The sequence below is a fragment of the Cryptomeria japonica genome, chromosome 11 (assembly GCF_030272615.1).
Source record: "Cryptomeria japonica chromosome 11, Sugi_1.0, whole genome shotgun sequence".
NCBI classification, from domain to species: Eukaryota; Viridiplantae; Streptophyta; class Pinopsida; order Cupressales; family Cupressaceae; genus Cryptomeria; species Cryptomeria japonica.
The window spans coordinates 109,774,735-109,797,439 of record NC_081415.1 but is presented as its reverse complement, the minus strand read 5'-3'; the positions used below and the strand labels follow the sequence as shown (position 1 = coordinate 109,797,439).

The window sequence follows — 22,705 nt, the reverse complement described above, 5'->3', positions numbered from 1 at the left end:
AATGTTAAAGTAAGTTGTTGTGAAGTTGGGGCAATGATTAGTCCTTGGAAGGACACAAAGTTGTTGAAGAAAATGATACAATTGAGTGCAAGGGAGGAGGTTGAGTTATTTGAAAAAAATTTCATGCAAAAGCATGTAGTTGAGGAAGAAGTAAAGAAACAACAAACATAGCGGCTTAAAGCCAAATGACTCCAATCAAAATTACTTCCATCCATAGATCTATCCATAAGACCATATCTAGAGCCCTTCTTATCCCTTTTTGTTGACAACACTATTAAACTAATAACATCTACAATCATAGAATCTATAGAAGCACTATCACGAGCTCTAGTGTAATTAATGTAAGCAATAGGGAGTGTCGATCTATAATCATTAGGAGTAATATGACTCTTAATTTCTCAATACATTTTCAAATGAAAGATCAATGAAGGGATAGTTCCTAAACTGTAACATTGCAATTTATCACTCTATCATTGTCATTAGATTAGTTGATCTCAATAAACATTCTCCTAATTGCAACTATAATTTCTTTAAATAGACAAAACATTTTCTTTCTTTAAATCTTTTGTGAACCAATTTTAGAACTTCAAGTTGCAAAAGTGTGATCCACTTTGCAATGTATGTCCATATCAACATACAAACAAGATTTGACATAAAGCACACGAGACCTGGATTTAGTAAATGGTTGTAGCTATTCTGACTCCAAAACTGCAATACAGAATCGGAGTCAATAACACGCAAGTTATTGATCATTATATACCATTGATTTTGAAAAAAAAAAGGGCTATGATTTTTTAAATTATCAACAACCCACAGTATGAATTGAAGGTTTTAGAAGGTTTTAGAGTCAGAATAGTGACCATATCACTGCTTTGTACTGATGGAGGAGTAAGTCAAGTCGAGAATCGTGTCATTAGATTGACACAACCAAGCTTCTTTTTCTACCTTCTAGTTTTTCCATGTTAACGATGGTTCGAGTTAAGTTGTGTATTCTGCCATGCGCGAGATGCCCTTCTCGGACCACAACACTAATTCATGGATGGGTAAGATTTTCACATTCAATGCTAGGGATATTTTAAAAACTTTTGCCACTATGATGGGCGATGATTTTACGGTAGGAGAGGGTTTTCACAATGTGAATATAGATATTGCCACACATTTTGTCTTCCGGCTCCAATTTTTTATCAGGGATATCGATATGGTTTGTACACTAGCGACGGCTCATATCAAAGACAATTATGTATTATGGATGGACGAGGTTCATCAGGCGGCAAAGGATGTTCGGCATGACGGTTGTGTTCTGGCATCAGTCCATCTAGAGCCTTCTGCACAGTCTTTTGCCCTTGTAAGTCTAAATTTGTGATTTTTTTGGTGAAACCTTCTAGGAAATTTTATAATGTAATGAGCTTGGATATTGTAATGCAATCCAACAAGCTTCTTAGGCTGTTGATAATCAATGAATTTTCCCCATCGAGGTTTGCATGTGTATGTAAATGTATCTTAGGATCTTCTCCTGATTCAATTTATTCTTCCCATCTATTTTTGAGAGTGTGTATGAGTTAATCTTACTGGTTCTGTCTAAAGGCTAACTCCTTTCTTTCCGAACATTCGGAGATTAATTTAGCAGGTTCAAGGCTGAACCATTTAAATTTTTAACAAAAACTATATTTTTTCTTAGGTCGTTCGGAATTTTTTTTGAAGTATTTGGTGTTTTAGATTTTAGTTTTTATAAACATAATTTGTTTTTCCTTTACAATGCGTGCGACAGTTAATTGCCTGAAATGTCTCGAATTTTGTCTTTAGAAACGTTTAATCGCCTGAAAGGTTATTTTGTCTTTGGAAGAAATTGGAAATAAAACCGACTGCCATATATTTTAGGCCCTTTCATGAACACAATTTTTCGATATTTTAAGCACACATGCAAGGATTCTCACTAATAATGAAGAAAAGTCTTCTGAAACTTCATGGCAATTAGTCGGATAGAATTCTTAGTCAAAATATCTGCGTGTTTGGAATGAGTTTAGAAAAAAATTGTGATTTATTTTTATTTACGCTTTGTCAAACCTTTTAGCTGAATATATACTGAAGGTCAATAATTTATTAGAAACCTTGTACACGAAATTCTAAAAGTTTCAGTAAAATTTATTAGAGCGGAAGTATTCAAAGGAATTTTATTATTTGCTTTGACGATTGAAAATAATAATCCATTAATAATATATTAGGTGTTCTACCCAAAGTGTATGATGGTCTTTCAAGTAGTTTTTGAAATTGCCAAGAATGGTCAAAATTTCAATTAATTTGGCATTATTTGTAAATTTTTTTGTGTAATCATACCTAACAGATGTGGTCTGAAGAGGATTTTTTGAAGTGTTTGATCAAATATATCAGGAATTCTAAGCCAAAAAAATGCACTAACTGGAAATTATCTCTCCAAATGATATCAATAAATATGCATTAAATTGCTTTTAAAGTTTACACGTTTCTGAAGTTGTGTCCTTTACATGTTCAAGAGCTAAAGGAAAATGTTGAAAGCAGCATGCTATGACATGACCTTTACGGTATTCAATGTTTATGGCCCCATCCCCACTCAGGAAAAGAAAGACCTATGGGACAAACTGACTCTGTTACTCCAACAAGAAGAAGCACGAAATTTCATCATTGGAGGAGACTTTAATGCAATCTTATCTCATAAGGAGAAACAGGGAGGAATTTGCCCACCCCCACGATCTATGCAGGTTTTTCTAAGTTTTACCATAGAAAACAACTTATTGGATGTGATCCCCAATAATGGTCTCTTCACTTGGACTAATAGGAGATCATGCTTCCTTCATTCTTAGATTGAGGGATATCGTACCCCTTCAGATTGCAAAGAACTTAAGATAATATATGAAAGCAATCCCTCCTACCCTTTATCACACAATCAAATTCATATATAACAATGAACTTCACACAATAAAGGCTGATATTGATCCTTATAATTTCACTCATGATGAAGTGGGATATATTTCCCCCTTTAGTACTATGATCCCTTCAACAACACGATCTCCTATCAATGATGCTTCTTTAGCAAGGAATTGGAGTACAACAGACTTTACACCCTCCTTCAATGGGTACGATATCCCTCAATCTAAGAATGAAGGAAGCCTGATCTCCTGTTAGTCCAAGTTGTTTAATATTAAATCATATCTCAACAATTGAAGAAAGAAACAGTCTAAACAGTTCATTTACTTCACAAAACCCGCACATAGATTAAAAATTTAAAAGAAATGGGAGAAAGCTAAGGAAAAACTGTAAATTTCAGAGATATTTAAGTATGAAGCTTTTATGAGGGTGTGAAATTTTTTATAGGCTACTTTGTATTAGTACAGATGTGAGATGACTGTTTGCATGATTAGATTTGTCGATGCTGCCAAAATTTGTAGCACTGTGAGTATTTTGTCTTATTAATATGCGTTGATGAAAAAGAGGGAGATTGTCTCTGTTTCTTTTTTTAATTGGTGGCCTTATTGGCTTTAATTTTCTATATATGTGCCTCTATAAGATATTCTGAATGCATTTGTGGAAAATTTGGATCAGGTTAGTGGAAAAAATGTTGCTGAGAAATAAATCAAAGCAGGCAAAGAGTGCAAAGGATAACTCAGCGAATTCAGCTTGCCCATTGCTTGACCTCCCTGAGTTTGTGCTTGAAAGCATTCTAAGGCGGCTTTCTCCATATCATCTATGCCAATTAGCACAAACATCCAAAGATCTCAGAAAAAGGTGCCGAAGAGATGAAATATGGGAGCCTCTGTATAAAGAACGTTGGGGGAAAATTGCTGGTATGAATGCATTTGATCTTTGGAGACGCCTGCTTTTTCAGAGAGATTCATGGATTTTGGAAAGCAAGTTGATTAAAGCTGTGCCAGTGATTAGACCCAATGAAGTCTTTGTAAATTTGTATTGGCAATTGGAATGTGGTGAGTTCTGGTTTCCTGGACAGGTTTTCCGCCAGGTGAGAGTAATGTTCCTGAATATACTGTAATTGTTTTCAGAAAATCTCAATTTATAGATTTGTGAAACTTACTTTAGTCTTACTCACCATTTATTTCTCTAAATTGTCCGATTTGGAATATATGTTTTTTAATGACGCAGACGGTTTCAACACTCCAGATTAGTTCCTCTGAACCTGTAGGTTAGAAATCTAGATAATACCCTGTTTCTACATTTTAGCCTGACAAAATAAACAGTTTCAAACTAGAATGAAAAACAAAGAGGGACATTCACATTCAAAATGTCCAACGAAGTTGCAGAAAGACCTTTTTTTACTTTCTGAGTAGTCGGGTAAGACAACTTAAACACAGTGATAAAACATCATTAACATGGTTAGAAAAAACTTACAGCTTTTTCCTTCTTCCATTTAGCATCTGCCTCGAACATGGATCTTCATTTTTACCTAAAAGCTATCTCTAACCAACCACCAAATGACATCAATTCCCCTATCACCTACAACAACACAGAGTCTTAAGCCTAAACAAACTTTTGGAACCAAAAATAGAAAATAATTACATGCTTTTCCTTTGTTTCCCACCATTAACAGAGTAGTTGAACAAACTGCTATTTTTAGTAAAACAAAATCTTAAAATTACTGAGCAAAAAATAAAACCAATGGAGCATGGAAGAAGCCTTTAATGAAGATGTTCTTCATCATCCCCCCCCTTCTCTAAGAAATTCTGAACCTGCTGGTTCAAGCTCATAGGGGGGATCTTCAAATAAAAAATAGAAAATAGTTGCTTGCAGTTCTCACATTTCCCACCGAAAACAGAATGGTTGAACAAACTTCTCTTTTAAGTAAAACAAAATCCTAAAAATACTGAGCAGATTCAAACTAATGGAGCATGGGAGAAGTGTCTAATGAAGATGCTCTTCATCATTTAAAAAGCTTGCTGCTTGATCCCATTCAATGCATGCTTTGACTCATTAATTGAGTAAATTAGATCTGCTTGGGTTCTTTAAACAAGACCCTTGGCTGCTGTACAACTTGCTAGAGTTTCGTCTTGGTGTACAGTAGGCCCTTTGGAATAAAAGGAAATTTCATGCGACTGCATATTTGTTAAAGATATATATTACATAATACATTCTTCTAGATTTTGAAAAGGAATGAGACTGGCTTAGATGCACTAAAGAATTGTTATTTGTACTGATCCTAACATCAACTTAGATGGCAGTTATAAAGGTCTTTCTATTGCCACACTTGCCTAGGACTTGCACCTGGCCTCATCTCATATATTCACCTGCCATTGAGGCACATGTTTTTGATTAATGAAAAAGCAGGTTTTGAAGGGACCCCGAAACCCTATACAAACAAGATTAAAACAGCAAAGCCACGAGAAACAGAGAGAAATAGAACAAAAGGAAAAAACCAGCAGAAAACCGAGAAAAGCCTACAAAAGCCCCTAAAAGCCAGCAGGTCGTCCAGGGATCAGATTTTATCTAGGGCTTTAGCCAGGGTGCTGCTAATTTCTTGCAGCTCTTTGATGTTGTCTTTGAGGTTGGGAGGGTCCTTGGCCGCAGCAGCCACAACTTTCTTGATACTGGCCCTGGTTCTCTTAGCAGTTCCGCCCGTTGGGGTAGCATCACCAACACTACCAGTCTGGATGGTCTCCTCCTCCAGGTCAAGGTCCACAACCGGTTTAGGAGTATGGTCAAAGACCTTGGCAATGTCTTCCAGGTTTTTGGTGACAGCGGAGAGGATACTTGGGATAATTCCCATCAGATTTTTCATCGCTTCTTTTCCCTCTTCTAGCGATTTTACCTTATTCTCCATTTCCTGCTTTCAGTTAGCATGCTCTCTGTTTTCATCCTCCCTCTTTTTATCGGAATTTATCCCATGCTTCTCCAGGTTTTTTAGGGTTTCGTAAGTCCGTCTGTCGAAATTCATTCTGGCCTCTGAGAGCTTCTTGAGATTATCCAGGATAAGCCCCTCGCCAGCACTATCCTTAGCCTTGCTATCCCCTTCTTTAGCCAGGTTCTTCTCGGAGCATTTGTTTGTTTCCTTCTCAGAATTAATTTCGGTTTCCTCATTATCCTTGGGTGCTGTCTCTTCCATCAGATGGCTAATGTCCTTACCAGGGTGATCACTTGGAATAGGGCTATCTTGACCAGGCACGAAATCTCCACTTTCTTCCTCGTCGCCCAGTTCCTCTTCCTTCCAACTGTCTTCTCTGTTAGAGTCGTCTGTCTCCATACCACTGCTTTCCTTGACAATGTCCTCAGTTTCCAGCTCGGGGGAGCTTTTCCTTTTCTTGCTGGATGACGCCTTCTCCTTGCTAGTGTCTCCCTCTTCCATCCTCCTTTTACCAGGGGAGGCGGAAATCCGCTTATTTTCTTGCAGAGCGAGGGTTTTGCAATGCTCATAGATGAGCAGCAGGAGCCTGCAGTGGAGAATCGGGCTGGAAGGGTTCGTCATGTGCTTGTTCAGGGACCTGGAGAGGGATCGAAAAAGGTAGTAGGGCAAAGACACTTTTTTGTCATGTCTGAAATGGTTCAAGAGCATGAAGTGGTAAGTGTGGGCCCTGGAGTAGCGGCCTTCAACCGTAATATACTCCATGATGGCATTCAGGACCCAGCCCCACAACTTCTTGATGTTTGCAGCATCATAGTAGCCCCCAGTAGCCTTGCCGATTTTGGCCCACTCTTTCTCTTTACGCGGGAACAGGGTAACAACATTGTTGGAGACCTTGAGGTCTCGAAAGAAGTTGAGTCTGGAGTGGGGCATACCAGTTACAGTAGAAATAAGCCCAGCATCCAACTTAAATTTAACTCCGTAAAGTTTAAAAGAGCCATTAGACCAGTTTTCAGAAATCTTGGAAACAACGAGGTTGACCCTACCTTTGTCGTAGTCCTCAAGCTTTTCCATGAAGCTGGTGAGATTGCCCTTCTCCAGCTTTGCCCAGACTTTAGGCATTTCTTTCCAGGTCGACGTGTTGTCAGGTTCTTCGCGTCTTAGATCTCCTCCCATTTTCGGATGCAGGATGTCGACTCTGTTTCTCTGCAAATTTAGAATTTCTTTCCCTTTGCAACTCAAATTATCGCCCTGAGTAACCCACAAAGCGTGCGGCAATTTTTTGGAAATAGTGGGAGATCTGCCGCGGTGCCAGGCAATGATGGCCTTTCCAGCGAGGCGCGAGTGGTGCTTTTTACTTGTCATGATTTACTTGTCCTTCTCTCCCCGTATAACGGTCCTTTCTGAGGATCTCTTTAATGTTTAAATTGAGATCATCCTCGTGCCAAATCATTTGAACGTCAGAATTAACCCCTGCATTCGCTAAACAGTCAGCAACATTGTTTTGCTCTCTATAGGCATGTCGTATAATAATTTCTTTGAAACTGGCGATAATCTTTCTAGCTTTCATGATGATATTTTCAATGGACCAAGAAGGCTTCGATTCCCCCTTTAAGCACTTAATAATGTTAAGAGAATCCCCCTCAAGCCAAATTTTATCATAATTGAGATTTTTGGCTATAATTAAAGTATGCAGGGCAGCGGAGGCTTCAGCAAAATGGCTAGTTTGATTTCCCAGAGGACCAGCCACCGCCTTAAGGCAACTTCCAGCAAAATTCCTGATTATGCCCCCATATCCAGCTTTACCCGGATTTCCTTTAGAAGCCCCATCGAAGTTGGCCTTAATCCATCCCTGTGGGGGGAAACACTAGACAAGACCTTCTCTGCCTTTCTCCTTACTAATAGTGGTGGTGGAAAGGTTCCATCTGTCTTTGAAATCCTCTTTAGTAGCAATTCCCTGATCAGTGCCATATAGGCATTCAAAAATACTCCTATAGATTTTGTCAGCAACCACTTCAGGAGTAGCCCTTTTATCTCTGAAAATCTTGTTGTTTCGCTCTTTCCAGATATTCCAGATGACAATTGGTAGAGTAAGTCTCCAAATCTCCACAATTTTAGGATTAGAGTTAGGACAATGCCATTGAAGCCAAGTGTTACTGAGAGAATTCGGGAAGAACCAGCTCAGGTTCCACCTGGTCAGGACGATTTTCCATATGTTATGGCTAAAGAGCATTGATTGAGAATATGGCAAGCTGTCTCTTCTTCCCTGCAACAAAGAGAACACATGTTAGGAAAAATGATGCCTCTTTTATGAAGATTATCCAAGGTTAATAATTTATTTTGGATGAAAATCCAAAAGAAGATGTTGATTTTGGGAACTAAATTCTTATTCCAGACTTTAGCCCAGATTGGGGTGGCTTCCTCCGGGACATTATGAATAGCTACAGCAGAGGAAACAGAGTATTTCCCATCCATAGTTTTCCCCCATATTAGAATGTGATCTTTGTTGTCTCTAGGGATTTTAGTAGAAAGAGCAATCTGAAGGAACTTGAGATCCGGGCTCTGCTGGCTAAAGTCAATCCAGTCCCTGTTATTCGAGTAATCTCTAACCATTTCACCATACCTGCATTTGAAGCTGTCTTTCCAATATTTGATTATAAGGATATCCTCCAGAGGTTTATCCAGGATCCATCTATCTTCCCAAAATCTAATTTTCCTCCCATCCCCAAGGTTCCAGGTTCTGCCAGCAGTTGCCCAGCCTTTAGCAGATTGCACTGCATTCCAAATGGCAGATCTATCAATAGAGAAAGAATTGTCAAAGAATTCTTCCTTAGAAGGTTGCATATAGAGGTATTTGTTTTTCCAAATAGAGTTCCATTCTCTTTCCTCCCCTTTGAGTCTCTAGATTTGTTTGGCTAATAAAGCTTTATTCATGGAGCTAATACTCCTTAAGCCTAGCCCACCTAAGGCCTTAGGGGTACAAATGTCATTCCAGGCTATAAGGGGGATTCTGTTTTTAGCTTCCACTCTCGACCAAAGGAACTTTTTTTGGATTCTTTCAATAGCTTCTACAAACTTAGAGGGGATTTTGAACAAGCTAAGAGCATACACAGGAAGATTTTGGAGAGTGGCTTTGAGCAGAGTGACTTTACTAGCTTGACTGAGAACAACCCCTTTCCAGCCAGCAAGTTTCAGGTTGAGTCTGTCAATTAACTTATTCCAGAAGGAATCCTCAGGCTTGAGACAGAGAGGAAGCCCCAAATAGGTAGAAGGAAACTCAGAAATGTTATAACCAAGAATCCTGCCAATCCTAATTTGCCTTTGGGCCGGGGTGTTAATGAAAAACAAAGAGCTTTTATCCCAATTGATTTTTTGACCAGAGGCCGATTCATAGGTATTCAGAATTATTTTCATGTTTTTGGCTTCCAAGATGGTGGCTTCCCCCATGGTAATAGAGTCATCAACAAATTGTTCATGAGAGCAAACAACGTTGGAAGAAGAGGGTTTCAAACCCTTAAGATTGCCTTCTTCCACATTTTTAAGGATGAATCTGCCCAGGCATTCGGCAAGAATAGTAAACAGGATGGGGGAGATGGGGTCTCCCTGTCTGAGACCTCTGGAGCTTTTGAAGAAATTAGACGGGGAACCTTTGACAATAACAGCAGAGGAGGAAGTTCCCATGAGTTGAGAACAGAGCTGGATAACTTTGTCACCAAAATCAAACGATTCCATAATCCTGAGGAGAAACTGCCAGTTTATTCTATCAAAAGCTTTTGCCATGTCTAACTTAAGGAAGAATCCCTGTTTACTCGCCACTTTCAGGGAGTGGATATTTTCGTGAACAGAGATAATGGAGTCCAAAATCTGTCTTCCGGGGACAAAGCCATTCTGTTGGATAGAGATAATCCTTGGGAGCACATCAAGCAACCTGGAAGTCAAAACCTTGGAAAGGGTCTTGTAGACAGAGTTGCATAAGCTGATAGGTCTAAACTTGTTGAGAGAATCAGCTCCGGGTATCTTCGGGATAAGAACAATGAAAGTGGCATTCAGTTCCTTAAGAAGTCTTCTGGAGCCAAAGAATTCCTTAACACCATTGCATATGTCCGCCTCCACAATGTGCCAGAATTTTTGGAAGAAAAACATGGGAAAACCGTCTGGGCCAGGGGATTTATCACCCTGAAAGGAAAACACCGCCTTTCTGATTTTAGGATTAGAAGGAATACGGGATAAGAGGCGATTGTTAGCTTCCGAAAGGATAGAAGGAATGGCTTGTAAAAGAGTGTTTTGCTTACTGTGGTCTAGGTTGTCCACTTCACCCAGCAAGGTGCTAAAATGTTCGAGAGCTTCCTTTCTGATTTCGCAATCCTCTGTTAGGACACCTTTATTGCAAGTAAGTCTGGATATTCTATTGGCTGCCCTGTGCTTAAGGGCGGTTAAGTGAAAGAAGGGAGTGTTTTTATCGCCTTCCTTCAGGAATAGAGCTCTAGATCTTTGTCTCCAGAAAGTCTCTTCGTTAGAAATGATGGAGTGGTATTTAGATAACGGATCATTTTCAGCCGTCCTAAGTTCTTCGGACAACCCCATCTCTTGGATTCTATCCTGAACAAGCTTTAGATCGACTTTAACTTGAGTTTTGTTCTTGAATATGTCCTCAAAGATCTCCTTGTTCCAGATTTTAATTTTGGCTTTTATGATGTTGAGCTTTTTAGCAATTCTGAAAAGAGCCTTACCCTCCACATCAGAGTTCCACCATTCAGTAATGCAAGCTTCCAGAGAAGGGTGGGAGAGCCAAGCTTTTTCAAATCTGAAAGGGAAATTTCTCTTAGCCGAAAAAGAGTTGGCAGAAAAAGAGATAGGGAACTGATTTGAACCGATTTTGATAACAGAACCAAGGGAACAGCTATACTTAGAAAGCCAGTCAGGAGAAATTAAGGATCTGTCAAGCCTGACTTGAATCAAATCAGCTCCGGTTCTTCTATTGGTCTAGGTGTAATTGATGCCCTGGAGATCAACATCAATGAGAGCTTGGTCATTAATGAAATCCATAAGGTCTTGTTTTCCATCGAGATGTAAGGGGATTCTTCCCATCTTATCTTCGTCTCTGAGCAGGGTATTGAAGTCTCCCATGATAATCCAGCTTTGATCAGCAAACTGGAGTCTGTCAGCCGCAAGGCTTTTCCAGAATTTAGCTCTCCCGGATTTAGAGTTAGGAGCGTAGACATTAGATAACACCCAAACAAAGTTGTCCTTAGTATGCTCGAGCAAAATTGAGTTCCTATTAAAGGCAGAAATGATTTCCTTTCCTATTATGGTATTTTTGTTCCAAAAGATCGCAGTTCCTCCAGAGGCACCCTCCGAGTTAGTTCCTATAACTCCGTTTTCTTTGAAAATTCTGATCCTTTCAACTTTTTCTTTAGACATCTTGGTTTCCTGAACAAGGACCACATCTGGTTTATGATCTCTGATGACGTTTCGTAACACATCCTGCTTATGGGGGGCGTTTAGCCCTCTGATATTCCAGGATATAATCTTCATATTTTAACTGGGGATAGGGCTGACTCGATGGAACACTGTGTTCCATCAGCACGGTTCTTCCAGCTTTCCTGTTCCCTTTGATGTTTTAGGGATGGCCTTCCCTGCTTTTTATTTTGGCTTCCAACATCTGCCTTTTTCTTAATCTTGCTTCTAGTTGAGATTCCTTCCTTGAGATCCTCCTTGTTCAATTTTCCTTCTCTCGACCCGGGAATCCGGAAGGTTTCATCCAACATAATCACACTTTGGGAAGGGGTTTTACATTGGAGAGGCTTTGGGCTTCCATTAGTTAAGAGCAATAAGGGCTCAGAATCGGAAGGTTCTTGGGCTTCATTAAAGTCATTAAAGTTTGAGTCAGCTGATTTAGGGAGTGAAGAGGCTGGAAATGGTTCTTCCTTCTCCTGGCTAGCTGATCCGTCCTTCAGGTCCGGAATAGATTCATCCTTCTCCTGGTTTACAGTTTCATTCTCCTGGGCTACTGGGCTTTCTTTGTTGATCAACTCAGTTCCTAGCTCTGCTTCTTTGGATCTCTCTGGTAGGTCGTTGGAGCAAACACAATCCTGTTTATCATTGCTGCTACTCCCAGTCCTCTTGACTTCATTCATATGTTCCGTTGCATCCTTTTTTTGATTACTCTCGGATATTGATGAATTTACTTTTTTGTTTGTCGTTTGCCAGATCTTTTTGTTCTTAGAGATACTATCTGTCTTAGGTTCCTTGCCTTTCTTGAGCAGACAAGATTTTGCCCAATGCCCCGATTTTTTGCAGTGGAAACAGGCAAATGGTAGAGATTCATATTCAATAGCTTGGGACCATTTTCCTAGTTTGGAGATGATATCTATGGATTGAGGCATATCTGTCATTTGGTTAACATTTACGCAAATGCGAGCAAAGACTAACCTTGATTTAGCCGCCGTCATCGGGTCAATCGATAAGAGTTCTCCAAAGGATTTCGCAATGCCCTTGAAAACTTCCTCGTTCTAGTATTCGAGCGGGAGACCCGGGAGGCGTGTCCATACTGACGCAGAAACGAAGAAGGATTCATCCAGGATGAGATTCGGGGCCCATTTCTGGAGAGCCAGGGAAGACTTGCCAAACATCCAGGGGCCTTCGCAGAGAGCTTTGTTCATGTCTTCTTCAGAGTTGAAGGCGAAGGTAAAAAACCCTCTAGGCAGCGCCGCCACTTCCACTTGTCCTTTTACCATCCATTTTCTCCTTATGAAATTCCTAACATCATCAATGTTGGGCCTAAAGCCAGAGAATCGTCCCACTAAGGTCATCGATAGGCTAGCTACAGTCATATCGACCACTTTGTTCGGAACGGAAATAGCAACCAGACCAGAGACGGGGTCTGAGATGTTCGTAACTTCCGGCAGCCCAGATTTAACCAGTGGCTTCACTCCAAAGAGCGAGGACCATTTTTTCCATTTTCCTCTGTCGTGTGGGTCCCCGAGGATCGAATCTTTTTCTTCTCCTGGTTTTGCTGTTTCCTTGTCCTCTTCTGACCCTTGAGAAGTCTGACCTTTTGCCTGCGTGCCAGATTCGATCCCAGGGGAACAACAGTTTCCAGGAAATCCACCGTTCCCAGAAATTCCGCCATTTCCCAGTTTGAAATTTGGGATTCCCGCTCCTTTTCGCTCCGATCCATTCCGCTCCATCCCGCTCCTCCCATTGAGGCACATGTTAGTGTGGCAAGCAGATCCCACTTTGATTGGAATCTTGTTGGACTGTAGGAAAACCTATTGAACTCACCAATGAACAACTTACCTGAAGATCAGATTTATCTTCTATTTTTCATGATTTGTCTTCATAGAAATAGCTCATGGACCTGTTTCATTATGCTTTAATCTTGTATCAAACCATTCACAGGCTCCATTTTGCTCTGTCTGAAGGTTGTCTAAAGCATATTGAAATGTGCTTTGGTGAGAGATACTATCTGATATGCTTAGAACATGCAATCCCTGTAATAATTGCCTTCTGCTCCCCAGTGAGAAGCTAGCCTTCCACATGGATGCAAATTCCTCTGCCATAACCATCATTCACAGGATTTTGAATCTAGATGATTCCTGATTAGTGCTTCATCCGATTTCTAGATCACAGTCAGATGGACTTCTTGCAGCAATTTGATTTTGTACATTAGTTTTTCTGTTTTCTAAAGTTATCAAGTGTTTTAATTTCTTAATTTCATACTGTTTATCTAAGTCATTCATATCTATTACTTACTGTATGCTTTTCTTTTTGTGATTCTTTTTTACATGTTTTCTTAACCTTTGTTGATCAAATGCATTTCAGATTTACAATCATGTGTGCCATGGTAATCTGTGTTTCAGATTTTACAGATATATTTAGCTTTTTATGAAATCGATAACTCATTTCAGATTATCTCATTTCAGATTATTGATTTTCTAGATGCTTTAAAGGTGACCTTGCTTTGCACTAATGACTTTTTCTTGTTTTCCAGCAGGGCCATGCTGGTTTTGAGGCATGCTACGATGCAATTCTGGAATATGACCGGAATTCTGACACCTTCCGTGCCAGGTAAAAGATGCAAGCTTCTTGCTCTTATATGTGGCTTTAAAATTGTCTCGATTTTATTCTAGGTAATGTTTCTTCTGTTCCAATATCAACAGGAAACTCAGATACAGTGACAGATCCCATCCCTGTTTATGTATCCCCATTGTCTGTTGAATGCACACACACACACATATGCACACGATTATGTGTGTGGGGTTGTGTATATATATATGTGTGTGTAGATTTACCATTATGCATGTACTCCCAAGCACAATTTAGAATGGCATATCTGCCTGCGCCCCATATCTGTACCTCAAATGCTCCAAATTCCTCCTGACTGTCTTTTGATCCAATTTATGATATTGATATGGTGTTTCAAGAATATCAGTTTTTTTCCTTTCATTTGTCTCTGATCTAATTCTAATCCAATTTTAGTCAAAGTCAAAGTGTCTATCCATTCAAGAAATTAGTCTTTTCAATTTGAAGCTCCAGACAGGTCTAGATTCCTTATATTAAATATTATTAATTTTCTTACTAATTGAAATTGGGTTCAGTGAAGTGGCTTATGATGGTGAGGATAGGTTCCTACTTGTCAAGTCTAACTTCAGACTGACAAATAGTTCATCTCTGTTATTGGCAATCTTAACTTTTGTTAATGATATAATATTGAAATATTTAAAAAAAAATCTAAATCCCTGATCTAAACTTGATTATATTAATAATATTATTTTTGGCACACAGATAATGCATTAAACAATACGAATCATTCTACTGAACAGAGTCTATTATATTCATAAATTATAAATGATTAAAAAATTCAAATTTTTATTTTGTATTTTACTATTTTGATGTTGAAAATTTATTGTATTAAGAAGTAAACAAATTAGTACCAGGAATAAGGTAGTTGTAGCCCACAATACTTATTTATTTTTTTCCTTAGCAAATAGCAATACTACTACAAAGTTACGGGGCTCTGAAAAATTATATGTTGCTTGGTGAGAAAGGTGATACAGTACATAAACTTGCCATCTCTATGTGTATTAATTATTTGCACTCTCAAGAATTGCATAGTTTGGCTTTATACCTATTAATTTCATTTGGTTAAATATCCAATGTGATCTTAAGAAAAGTCATTTTGTGTATATCCTACAACAATTGTGTTCCATGAAATTATAATTCAAACTTATGCATATTGATGCAATGCAAATAACATGTTCTTTGTGGTTTGTGATGCTTATCTCTATTGTTGTATGGGTTTGCAAAGTGCCATTTCCGGTGAAAACCGGGACATTAATTTAGACTCATCCAATAGAGGAATTAATTGACCAGGTAAAGCAGGCCCATTTCTTGTACAAAGTGTGTCTTCCTCTTTGTATGCATTCATAATTTCCAGCCTTTCCAAATTGGTGGAAACGGTTGACACCAGACAGTAGAAATACCTGGTTCATCAGTCTTTTGTAAGTTGAAGTTGTGGCTGGAGATGATGTCACATGTACGAAATTTTGCATGAAGACATCTCGAGTTTTTGTCAGTTATCTATTCAGTGTCAATGATGTTAAATTGCAAGTGTTTTTTTTAATTTTACCCTTTTTTTAAAGTTGCTGAGTTGACTATGTTTATGATATAAAATTTCTTTCCCTTCAAAGCCCCAGCTGTAACAGCATAGAGAACAAAAGCTTTGCAGGCGATTGTGAGGGTTTTGATAGACTGGAGCTAGAGCAACCTAAAAGGCAATTGTTGCTTGTTATTTAAGTGGGGGTGGTGCTTTTGCAGGGATCTAATTGGGGTTATTTTGGGAGTCACAGTTTGAACTTTTGGAATAACCATATGCCCTTATGCTGCTGCTTAAGTGTGTTTTTTACTTAAATTTGAGTAGCTCAAGTGTTCTCATGCAAATATTTAATTATGGGAAGAGGATAATCTGGAGTTCTTCCCTATTTTGATGGAGTAGCTACTGTCTAGGAATTGAAAAGGAGCTTGGAAAAAAGGAGGGGCTGGAAATAAGCAGCAACTACATATTGCCAAAAATGCGACATGGCTCTGCAAATTTCTCATGCAAATATTTAATTATGGGAAAAAGGATAATCTGGAGTTCTTCCCTATTTTGATGGAGTAGCTACTGTCTAGGAATTGAAAACGAGCTTGGAAAAAACAAGGGTCTGTAGATAAGCAGCAACTACATATTGCCAAAAATGCCACATGGCTCCACAAATTTCTTTCCTTCTTTTTGAACACTTGTCTCCAATTTTTTCTTCTAAATTTTAACTACACAAATTGTTATTAACACTATTAATATAAATTTAAGATTCTTGTTTAAAAATAAGCAAAAATATTAAATATTCATTGAGCCACTAGCTCCACAAATAATTCCTTAAGAAGTTGAGCAGTGAGTGTCAGCCAAAATAAGCTAAGCAGCTGCATGGGGACTTACTGTTGTGACCATTTCACACATCGCCCCATCGCAAATGGGGACCCCCTCTTTTTGCTTGTTTTTCGCTCGTTTTCGCTTTCGTTTTTAGGGTTTTGTTAGTTAGTTGGTCGTCTGGATTTAGGGCCAAGCCTTAGGGTTTTAAATTTTGCCTTTTCAAGCCAAAATCCAGTCGTTTTTTGAGAGCTTTTGAGCTTCTTTTCTAGAATGCAAATTTTGAATGCAATGATTTAGCCAAAATGGTCTAATTTTCAATTGGAATGTTCATGCAGAGCTTAAATTTGTCTAAGTGTTGACCGCCAATATGAATTTCTGTTCGATTGAATATTTTGACCAAATTTTGACTTTTTTGAATTTTGATCCTGGGCATTGGAATTGATTTATTTTCGCCTCATGAAGTGTTAAAATGTGAAAAATCTTGTTATTTTGGCTTGTAGGAGCAAAATCGCTCCTGTCCCTCAGTGAAGGACGGGAGCTCATTTTCAAATATCTCATCATCCTTGCAGAGTCCAGACAAATTTTACGTTTGAAGTGATGGAGAACGACGAGATCTTTCTATTGAATATAAATTGAAGATTTTTATGAGCACAGAAATGCCTCCAGGAGGAAAATCGCTCCTGTCCCTCAGTGAAGGACCGGAGCTACAATTTAAATTTCGTCTTGTCCTTGCAAGATTTTGAAAACTTAACAATTTGAAAGGGTCCGAAGGAAGATACTTTGCCAAATGAATATAATTTGAGATGCAAAAACGAAGGAGAATGACCTATATTGACCAAATCGCTCCTGTCCCTCTCCAAGGGACCAGGGCGAAGTACCTTGTAGCTCTCGTCCCTCTCCCAGGGACCAGAGCGATTTCCTTCATTTTGCAAAATCCAGACAAGGGTCAAGGCAAGTTTACGTTCAAAAACAAAGGAGAACATGAGATGAATGCGTTGAATATAAATTGAAGATTTTTGGGACGTCCATAACAGTGTTAAATGCCTAGTTCGCTCCTGTCCCTCAGGAAGGGACCAGAGCGATTTTTGATATAATTGCTTTTCTTGCAAAGTTACAAATGATGTCAAGGCATGGACGAATAGAGTGAAGAAGGACGAGTCCGTTGAATATAAACTTGGAACCTGGCAAAGTGAGATAGTGGCCACAAGGGAAGGATCGCTCCTGTCCCTCTCCAAGGGACCAGGGTGATACAATGATGATAATACTCCCCACGCAAGTTCAAGGTCGACACAAGTCAAGACAAGGTGGCGAGGGACATTTCAAGGCATCTTCATCATGCGCAAACACTCAAGGGACGTTAAAATGAAGAAATTGACACCATATAACATAGATCGCTCCTGTCCCTCAGGAAGGGACCAGGGCGATGTTAGATGTATTGATCATTTTGAGCAAGATTTACGTAAGGACAAGATTTCGCAAGGTCTTAGAGGGTCCACGGAAAGGTAGAAAGGTGATGCATGAAGATTTCAAACGTTAAATAATCACCAAAATGGACCTAGGAACCATATCGCTCCTGTCCCTCTCCAAGGGACCAGGGCGATTTGCTTTGGATTCCTTGTTTTGCTTCAAGATCAAGCTAAGTCAAGACGCCCTAAGATAACATATGCTCCAAGACATCGTTTGAAGATAATTCGCAAGGGTTTGAACGTCCAAACATCGCCAAATAATGTAAAAGCCCCATATCGCTCCTGTCCTTTGGACAAGGACCAAGGCGATACTATCAAAAACACTCACGTTCCTTCAAAGATCAAAGCGAAGCGAGGTTAGGAAGTGCGAAGGACGACGTTTGAAGGACATCGCAAAGGAGATCAAAGTGTAAAGTTGCCAAGGTCAAGGAGAAAACGTGGATCGCTCCTGTCCCTCTCCAAGGGACAAGGGCGATGGTCCCTTTAATACGTCCAAACACATAATGAAGATAAATGGAATAAGCGCGAAAGGAATGAGCATAGACGTTATTCGCCTTACAATGGAAATTCGAAGGTCAAAAGATACAAGATGAACGTGAAGACATGGAGATCGCTCCTGTCCCTCTCCAAGGGACAAGGGCGATGTTAGGCAAAACACATGATATTCTTTGAAAATCACGTTAAGACAAGGACGCACAAGGTTTTAAATGGCATTTGGAAGATGATACAAGGAAAGGATCGTATCAAAATGGAGAATTTCAAGCAAAAACCTTAGGATCGCTCCTGTCCCTCTCCAAGGGACCAGGGCGATAATGGTCATAAGATGCACTTGCTCGCACAAGAAAGAAATTCAAATTCGAAGGACCACCAGATGATCGATTTGGAACGTGGAAATGAAGGAGTTGGACGTTGAAAACGCAAGAATCAAGACCAAAATCATGGATCGCTCCTGTCCCTCTCCAAGGGACCAGGGCGATGAGGTACGTCCCTTTATTTTCATATTTTTGGCGCCAAATTAAACAATTCAAATTTCCTTAAATGCTAAATCGATTTAAAATTTGAAAATCTTATTTATTTAGCATTTAATATGGCGTTAAACATTTATTAATTATTTTGCCTTTGTTAGAATCGAAATTTGCAAATTAAAAAACGCAAGGCATTAATAATTAATTAATTAATTAATAAAAAAATCGATTTGAGCGCTCAATTAGGCAAGTCGGCCTTGTCATTTCATTGCAAATCATTTAAAAAATGGTTTTATTTTTATCAAGTCGGCCTAAGGGGGGAAGGATGAACGCGCTATATAAGGGGAGTGGAATTATCATTTTCTACATCATTATTTTACCTTCCTTCATGCGAATTGAAAGAGGCGAATATAGTGCGAGTTTCATTCATCCAAGGGTGGCGCGCTTAGTTATCAAAAGGTGGTGCGATTTCAAACCAAGGGTGGCGCTAATATCATCAAGTATAGAGTGCGAATTACGTTGAAGACCAAGGATGGTGCAAATTTGAAGACCACACCAAGGCGAATTTGAAGATCCATTTGAGACCACGTCCAAGGCGATAATTGAAGATCACGTTCTCTCCGGAGGTGGCGAAGTCAATTTTGAGGAGATCATATTGAAGATTACTTTATACCTCAAATTTTGCCTAGGCAAATTTTGTTTTTTGCATTCTAGAGTTAGCTCTCTATCGAGGTATGGCGATTTAATTGTTATTGCTTTATTCCTTCATCGTCATATTTCAAATTTTGAGGTTTTGATTCTTGGATTTCTCTTGGCTCAATCGTTGTATTTTAGGAAATGATGACTCTAGAGACTTATCATGAGGTTTCCTAAAATTTATCTCTCTTATTTACGTTATTTATTGCAAAATCTATTTCTTATAATGAAATGTTGTGTAGGTATGGCAACCCCAAAGGCGGGAGCATCCACTAGTCGCTCAGCTCTCATGAAAGAAGATCAGAAGACCGAAGAGGTGGAGACCAAGATCGTGTCGAAGTGGAGCAACATTGGAGATACCAACTTGGGGAACTTTAGCACAAAGAAGTTCCGGGAGGTCCCTTACATCGGCAAGCCATCACCTGTCGCCCGGAGAATAATAGAGAGTGGCATCATTAAGGCGGCCGGTTTTCCTCCAGCTATTCAGTGCCACGAATTGATGATCGAGTGTGCCCGTCATTACAATCCGCAGTCCAGGACAATTGTGTCCAATGAGGGAAACACTTTGGCGTACCTTTCAGAGGAAGCCATAAGTGAAGCCTTCCATCTTCCAGAGCACAGGGACATGATATACAAGAGCATTGAAGGAGCCAGATCAGTGTACGATGATGATCCAGATGCTTGCCTAAGCATAATCAACAAGAACTGGCTACTTAAGAGTCGTCCCCGTCTGAGCAAAGTACCGAACACACCACACAGGATTGATTTCCAGGAGGAGTACAGAGATTTGATTACCATGCTCAACAGAGTTACAGGAGCACCTCATGCCTTCTATTTTGAGAAATGGATGTTTTACTTCATCCAGGTGATTGTTCAAGGAAAGGGTACAATACATTGGGCTAGGATAATTAGCCATTGCTTGGACGTACAGTTGAGAAGACTCAGGGCTACTAAGTCCTTCCACATGAGTTCATACGTCATCTATGCCTTAATCAGGAGCGTTGAGTACGCAGGACTACCTCACAGAGGAGTGATTGGAAGAGGACCTGGCGAGGTCAGAGTTTGTGAATCCTATACCTACTTGCATCATCCACCAGGGAAGAACTACAAGTTAATCAATGATACTTTCACGATGAACATCACAAGGACGTTGCAAGGAGGGATTCACAACAGATTATCTCAGGATGCCCAGGAATTCATCAAGAGGTACGGTGCTTGGTTCATTCAGTTTCCCAAGTTCACTTACATTAGAGTGTATGGATATCCTTTACCTCCATACATGTTGCCGAGGTACCCGACAGATAGAATTGTGTTACTTGAAGTAACAAGGCAGTTGGCAGCATATGTGAAGGCATTCAGACACAGACATCAGAATGGAGTTCAGGTACCTATTATTTTGGGTAATTCAGTTGAGGTATGTCCTAATGTCTTAGCCATGGATGACGCAGAGAAGGAGTTAGCCTTGTATCCTTTTTCATCTTTTGCTTGGAGGAATAGTTTTGATCCACATGGACATTTAGAGGAGACGGTCGGTAGAAGATTTATACATGAGTACCAAATTGAAGATTTTATGATGAATCTCCTAGATGATCTCGAAGTGAAACGAAAGATACATTCTAGATTGCCTTTGGATTTCATCAGGAAATGTAAGATTTACAGAGTAGCCGACCAAGCTCAGGACAACGGCAGGCACATCCAATCTTCATATGATAGAGAAAGCAAAACAATAAGTTTGAATTGGAATGAGCCCGAGGCCGTGGATTTAGATGATTTGATGGCACCAGTCTTGTCTTGTACTCGCAGATGGGTAGACGTTCAGCATCAGAAGTTGAGAGAACAGGGCATAGCCATGTCTTTTACTTTGGAAGAAAAGCCAGCCGAAGGTGGAGCCAGTGTTAGTGAAGGCAATCCTAATCCTAGGAATTCAGGTGAAGGTAACCTTCGATGTGCCAGTGAGGGCAATCTCCATTCAAGAGGTTCGAAGAGAAAGGAAAGATCAGAAAAGAAAGAGTCTTCCAAGAAAAAGCAAGGTGCCAACAAAGATCAAACACCAGGTACTTCTTCCAGACCAGAAGATAGAACAGTTCGAGTGGAAGAATCCATGGAATCGATGGTACAGAATGATAGACAGGAGGAAGGACAGGTGCAGCATGTTTCGTCAGATGGATCCCTCCAAGACTATGATTTAGAAGATGATAATGAAGTAACATCTCCTCCCAGACAAGAAGAAATAGTACATAAAGAAATTCAAGTTCAAGAGACAAGATCAAATATCCCAGATTGGTTGAAGGAAAGATTGACTAAGGTGATCGTAATTGAGGACGAGGACAGTGCAATTGATTTAGAGAGCCTCGTGGGACGTTCACATATGACAACAGAGAAGAAGAAGGCTACAAAGATGTCCAAGATGATTCGAGATGAGACTGGATCTCGAAAACTACAGATAGCTACACCGGCAGCAGACAAATATGAGGGTGAGATCCTAGCAGAAGACTACCATATACAGACTATTGAGTTAGGACCATCCACAGCAGAGCAGACTTTAGACGATGCCACCGACACATTTGAGGCATTGAAGGACAAGTTTAGAGAAGAAGTAGAAAAGAATAGAAAGCTTGAGAAAGAGGTCGGTGCATGGAGGACATATTTCAGTCACATCAATGAACCTTTGGGACGTCAGGATCCAGTTAGATCACCATTACAGGCATTGCCCCTTCAATCAATCAATGAAGCAGAAAGATTCAGGAACCTGGTCCAGCGTACATGTAGTTGGATGGATAGATCTCACACGGTGGCCATTGAGTTTGTTACAAGGATGTCGAAGATCACCCATCAGGCTATCCAAGTTCTTGAGATTATTCACAGATTGATGGCAACAGTAGCTGCATTTGCCCATACCAAGGACGTTGTCATCCCTGTCTTGAAGGTAATAAGACACACATCCAGAAGAATTTTAGCACAAGAGAGGATCTTAGAAGGTGATTCTCACAGTTTGTTTCAGTGGTCAACCTTACTCCATATAAAGAGTGTTCTCTTCGAGGACATCAGTGTTAGATGTGGTCAAGTTGAGGAGGTGATCAATCCGATCCAGGACAGAGTATTTGAGGTACTTCGTACCATTCTTGGCAGAAGGATCGAGGTCGAGACAGATGTGGATCTACAAGAATTTGAGGATAGAATCAAGATCATCTTTCGCAAGGACGTAGATGTTACAGATGAGCAATATGATCAGATGTATGCCACCATGCTCTTGATTGATAGAACAAAGGAACTTGAACCTACTTGGGACACAGCTCTTCTAGATGCATTTGATCAGGTTATCCACTTAGAAGAGAGTATCAAGAAT

At 39.7% G+C, this 22,705-nt stretch overlaps 1 protein-coding gene across 4 annotated transcripts in view; it reads left to right on the top strand.

Annotated features, from left to right (window-relative positions):
• Positions 1–892: 892 nt before the first annotated feature.
• LOC131037634 (F-box protein At2g26850) overlaps positions 893–22,705 on the top strand; it is a 56,303-nt gene continuing 34,490 nt past the window's right edge. Inside the window, exons 1-2 of one of the 4 annotated variants that reach the window (XM_057969824.2) lie at positions 893–1,345; positions 13,818–13,891. In XM_057969824.2, coding sequence (XP_057825807.1) covers positions 998–1,345; positions 13,818–13,891 — 422 coding nt within the window. In that variant the 5' untranslated portion in view covers positions 893–997. Of the gene's footprint in view, positions 1,346–3,582; positions 3,992–13,814; positions 13,892–22,705 lie in introns of those variants that run through there. The other 3 variants (XM_057969823.2, XM_057969822.2, XM_057969821.2) reach the window with 3 other exon arrangements.